Genomic DNA, 5139 nt, shown 5'->3' with positions numbered 1-5139 from the left:
GGCCTCCCCCCCAGGAAGAACTGGAGGCAGGGTGCAAAGGAGCCCGAGTGGGGCACTTGTCCTGTGGCCAACCCCCGCCCCCAAATTCCCCTCCTCAGAACAGAGTGTGCTGCTGCTCCTTCGAACTACACAGCTCCCCGGGAGAAAGGAACACTCGGCCACCAGCTCTAAAACCAAATCTTTATTCTCTAGTTTGAAAAGGAGGGTAAGCGGTTGTTCCGTTTCATTCCAGAGAACAGAAGGAGCCCCGGTAGGTAGAAATTACAGGAAAGCAGATTCCATTCATTCTAAGGAAGAATTTCTAACAATTAGAATTATCCTACAATAGGACCAGGGCCTCAGGAGGTGGGGACTACCCGTCACCTAAGTGTTCAAGCCGAGACTGGGCATCCATGCCCTAGAAAGGCTGAAAAGGAACCTCGCCCCTATCTTCCTGCCGGCTGACCCTCCATTATCAGTGGGGCAGTCCTTTCCACCATGTTGAGTTCCGGAAGGAGTGGAGGGTTGGGGTGTTCAGACAAAAGCCTGGACACAGGGCTGCTGACAGTCAGGGGACGCTCAGAGCGCCGGGAGGGCGGGGTGTTGACGGTGGGGAGGGATAGGGTGGAGCTGAGTGCTAACAGCAGATGGGTCTCTCTCGGTCCAGGTGCCTATGCAGGGGCAGGAGGAAGGGGACAGGGTGGGACCTCTCAGTGCTGGAAAAGGCCCAGGTGCTGCCTAACAAGGCCAGCAGGTTCTCCCAGGTGTATCCAGCTGGTCCACTTTTCCTCCCAAGTGCTCATTTACTAAGGACTGTACCACACCTACTTCCAAAAAAAAAAAAAAAAAAAAAAAAAAACAGCGGAAGGAATTCATAATAAAGGACAAGGACATTAAGGCGTTAACACCAGAGGGGAAGGGTCTTCTTCCTGCCCCCTGGTGGCCCCTCCAGCCAGAGGGCTCTAAGGGGTAAGTGGAGCTGCTATTGCTACTTTTCCAGGGCACAGGACAGTCAGGACAGAACCTTAGCAAACACCAGCTGGAGGCCAGGGTCCCTGTGCCCCCGACAGTGGCCTCCCCGGCCGCAGGGGGGCCAGACCTCCCTCTCTAACAGGGCCCCCAGCTCACTGGCTGCCTCTCCCACCCCTCGCCTACACCAGCAGCAACCTAGGGGCCCCCGACGGCCCAGGCCCACGGCAAGGCTCCCCTGTGAAGGGCTCCCGGGGGCCCCCTCGCCCTCAGCCTCCGCAGCCCCTGCCCTCTCACACATCATGCTTCTTCTGATGGGCCAGGAGCTTCTCCTCGTCGTCAAAGGTCTGGCCGCAGATGGCGCAGCAGAAGGCGCCGTCCCGGATGTGGCTCTTGCGGTGGGTGATGAGATTGGACTTCTGGCTGAAGCTCCGGTCGCAGTCGGGGCAGGCGTAGGGGCGCTCGCCCGTGTGGATGCGCCGATGGGACACCAGGTTGGACTTCTGGCTGAAGGCTTTGCCGCAGTCCGGGCAGACGTAGGGCTTCTCGCCGGTGTGGATGCGCCGGTGGGCCGCCAGGTAGGGCTTGTGGCGGAAAGCCTTGCCGCAGTCCGGGCAGACGAAGGGCCGCTCGGGGGCATGGTCGCGCCGGTGGGCGGCCAGGTGGCTGCCCTGGGAGAAGCGGCGCCCGCACTCCTCGCAGGCGAAGGGCCGCTCGCCCGAGTGCACCCGGGAGTGCGCCACCAGGTGCGTCTTCTTGCCGAAGTTCTTCCCGCACTCGGCGCAGGTGAAGGGCCGCTCCCCGGTGTGCTGCCGCTGGTGGGCCCGCAGGAAGCGCTCCAGCCGGAAGCTGCGGCCACAGTCTTCGCAGCCGAAGAGCGAGGGGGTCGCGGCCGCCGGGGCCCGCGGGGGCGCTCCCGGGGCCTCGGGCGCAGGCTCAAGGGCGGGTTTCAGCGGGGCCTCGGCGGGGGGGCTCCGACGAGGCCTCCTGCGGGCCGGCCGGAAGCTGGGGGCTCCCCGCGCCGGGGACGCCCGGCGCGGACCCTTCGGACCGCTTGTGGATCTTGCTGTGAGACAGCAGGTTGGGTTTGTGGCGGAAGCGGCGCCCGCACTCCGTGCACGGGTAGGGCTTCTCGCCAGTGTGGATGCGCCGGTGTGAGGTCAGGTAGGGCTTATTGGTGAAGCGCTTCCCGCATTCGGGGCACTGGTGGGGCCGCTCGCCCGTGTGCACGCGGCGGTGGGCGATCAAGTTGGGCTTGTGCCGAAAGCGCTTGCCGCAGCAGGCACACTGGAAGGGGCGGTCGACCGCGTCTCCACCGGGCCGGGGGGCGGTCACGGCCGGGCGGCCCCTAGGCCGGGGCCCCAGAGCCTTGGCTGCTGCCTCCTCCAGGGCCTCGGCTACGTGAACCCGCTTGTGAGCAACTAGCTGGTCCCACTGGGCAAAGCTGCGGCCACAGTTGCCACATATGAAGGGCCGGGCCTCCGGGGCTGGGGGGTGGCACCTCCGCGCGTGAGCTCGAAGCTGCTTTTGTCGCCAGAAGCGTCTCTCACATTCAGGGCAGGCGATGGGCCGCTTTGCGGCCGAGTGGGCTCGCAGATGCAGAACCAGGGCCACCCAACCTCGGAAGCTCTGCCTGCAGAGGTGGCAGGCGAAGCCCAGATCTGGGGTGGCGGCGGCATGGACCTGGCAGTGCAGCGCCAAGAAGGGGGCGTGCCGGAAGCGCCGGCCGCATTCAGGACAGGGCAGGGGCAGGCGGGCCTGGCAGTGTCGGGCATGAAGCCACAGGGCCACCCAGCCGGGGAAGTGCCTTCGACAGTGGGCACAGCGATGGGCCCTGCCCGGGGCTTGGCTGCCCGACTGGGCCACGGAAGTGCCTTGTAACCTCAGCCCGCGGGGCTCCTTCTCCAGGGTCGGGGGCAACTTCTGGGAGGGCCCAGAGAGCCTGGGCTGGGCTGGGCCCATGGCCAGGGGGCCCCTGCAGCGACGTTCCAGCATGGGTTCTTCCTCTGCTGAGGGTGGAAAAGCAGTGTCACTCTGGGGATCAACTCATCCTGCCCCCGTTCCTCCCTGGCCGACCCCAGGCCCGAGAGGAGCTCAAATCTCTGAACTGCTAGAGCCCTTGAATCAGGACTACCCTTCTATTGCCTTCTGTGTTCTGCGTCAGTTCAGTCAGGGGCTTCTAGATACCACTCCAAGTGTATTTGTCCTAAGTGTTCATTGAGCCTGGAAACTACCAGAAGGGAGGAACTCTGACACTTCTTGGAATCCCCCTCGTGGCAGTCACCCCGGGTCTGGCATGGAGTAAACACTCCAGCGTTGGCTGCACAAACATTCCTGCCTTAGGACTCACCAGAAAACGCCGTCCCCTCTCCCTCTAGTGCTTTCCACTTTTCAAGTGCTTCCCTGCTGCCCTCGGCTTGTTTCTACTATTTCCTCTTGCTACCTTTGAGTAGCAACCTTGTGAGGCCGGACGAACAGACATTATTAAGCTCCCTGCTTGACAGATGAAGCAACTCTGAGGCATAAGAGGAAGGAGGGAACTTGCCCGAGAGGACACGGTAAACCAAAAGCAGAACCAAGACTAGGGGACAGGCCTTCTAAACTCCCAGTTAGCGTTCTTTCCTCCAAAACACCGGGGTGTGTACAGCTCCCACAGAAACTCCTACGGCCCTTATCCTATTTACCCTCTCCCGGGCTCTAAGCGCACCACAGGGGAGGCATTTCTGGCCTCCCTAACCTCAGTGTCTCAGGGCGGAAGCCTGGAGAGCAAGAGAGAACAGCGCTTCTGGGGAACAGGAGGGCAGCGCTTGGATGGTACTCCCAGGACTGCAGAACGCCAGGCCACTGTCTGTCCAGGCGGTGCCCACGCTCTGCCTGCCTGCCCGCCCCCCTCCACCCACACGCGATTAGGACATCGCGAGAAGGAAAGCACCCATGAATCCAAGGAACACCCACAGCCTGTTAGCCTCGGGCCCGGATCCCTGCCTCCCCCGGGGTGGTAGCGATTACTGGGGCAAGAGAAGGGGAGGAAAGACAAGACTGTAATCTGGGTCCCCTGCCAGGTCATGCCCCAACCCCACCGGGGGCTGCCCCACATTCAGCTATTCCGCGGTGCCAGGGAGCCCAGATTCCTCAAGAAGAGCTTCCTATAGCCACTGAGGGGTGGATGGTAGTTAGCCTCTTAATGGACCTTCGCTGCGGGCTTGCAACCTCCGGACACATCCTCCCTAAATCCCCTAGAGCAGAACTCCTCTGGCGGAGCTCAGACATGACTCATTCCCCACGGCCAGACTGAGCACAGGGAAGACGCTGGTACGAGAAAGTGATCCTTCCCCCCTACAGGTGACTTCCTTCCTCCAGGAGGAGATCTGAGCACTGGGGCTGTGGAATGGTGTGGGAACCCAACAAAGAAGGCCAGACTCTACCCTGCAGACCGTAGAGCTGGAGATGAGGCTTTTTCCAGCTCCTCCGGGGGATGTTCCTGGGGATACTTCTGCGGCTGTAGCGCCTGCTTCGGCCCACACTCTGGTAGCCCCCAGATGTCAGAGAAAACTGCAGCAGTAAAGACACCCCTACCCCCATGGCAGAGCTCAGACCTCTGAGCGCAGAGAGGCCAGCCTTACCTGCGGGGAGGGGAGAGAAAACACGCGTGAGGCTCTGAGCTCCTCTAGGGCAGTCATCTTTGTGTCCTCGCCAGCCACAACCCCCTCCCCCACCCAGGCTCGACACCCCGCCCGGCAGGGGAACCTTAATGGCTCCTGGATTAATAAATGAATGTGTCCCCTTCACCAAGGAAGTACACGCCAGCGTTCGGGGGTCATTTCCTCCACTGGTAAGGTCACAGCACGAATTCTCCATGCTGATGGCCAAAGGCCGGCCGATGGCAGAAACTCGGGAATCCCTGCTGGCTCCCCTTCCCCCACCCTCCTCCCAACAGGAATTCCAGGCCCGTTTCCCAAGGGGCTGCGTAGGGCGAGCTAGGGTGGCCAGGTCTCGGTCACAATCCCCTTGCGCCTTCTGGACGGCAAAGGGTCGTGGAGACCCCACACCCCCCTTTTGTTTTCGCGCGTGTCCCCCGTCCACGTCGCGGACATACGGATCCGCGCACCCCGAATGGGCCCTTTCGGGTCCCCACGCAGAGCGCACCTCGCGGAGCCTGTGCGCAGGTGCGCGGGCTCGCCCCCCCCCCCT

The 5139-nt window shown here is 62.4% G+C and overlaps 1 protein-coding gene across 1 annotated transcript in view; it reads right to left on the bottom strand.

The window, feature by feature from the left end:
- Positions 1 to 166: 166 nt before the first annotated feature.
- REPIN1 (replication initiator 1) overlaps positions 167 to 5139 on the bottom strand; it is a 5452-nt gene continuing 479 nt past the window's right edge. The window contains 3 exon segments of the mRNA XM_049642089.1: positions 167 to 1917; positions 1919 to 2957; positions 4374 to 4571. Of these exon segments, the coding sequence (XP_049498046.1) occupies positions 1242 to 1917; positions 1919 to 2957; positions 4374 to 4530 (1872 nt within the window). The 5' untranslated portion in view covers positions 4531 to 4571 and the 3' untranslated portion in view covers positions 167 to 1241.

Source organism: Panthera uncia, chromosome A2 (genome assembly GCF_023721935.1).
Source record: "Panthera uncia isolate 11264 chromosome A2, Puncia_PCG_1.0, whole genome shotgun sequence".
NCBI classification, from domain to species: domain Eukaryota; kingdom Metazoa; phylum Chordata; class Mammalia; order Carnivora; family Felidae; genus Panthera; species Panthera uncia.
The sequence above is the reverse complement of the archived record's forward strand: the minus strand, read 5'-3'. Positions and strand labels throughout refer to the sequence as shown.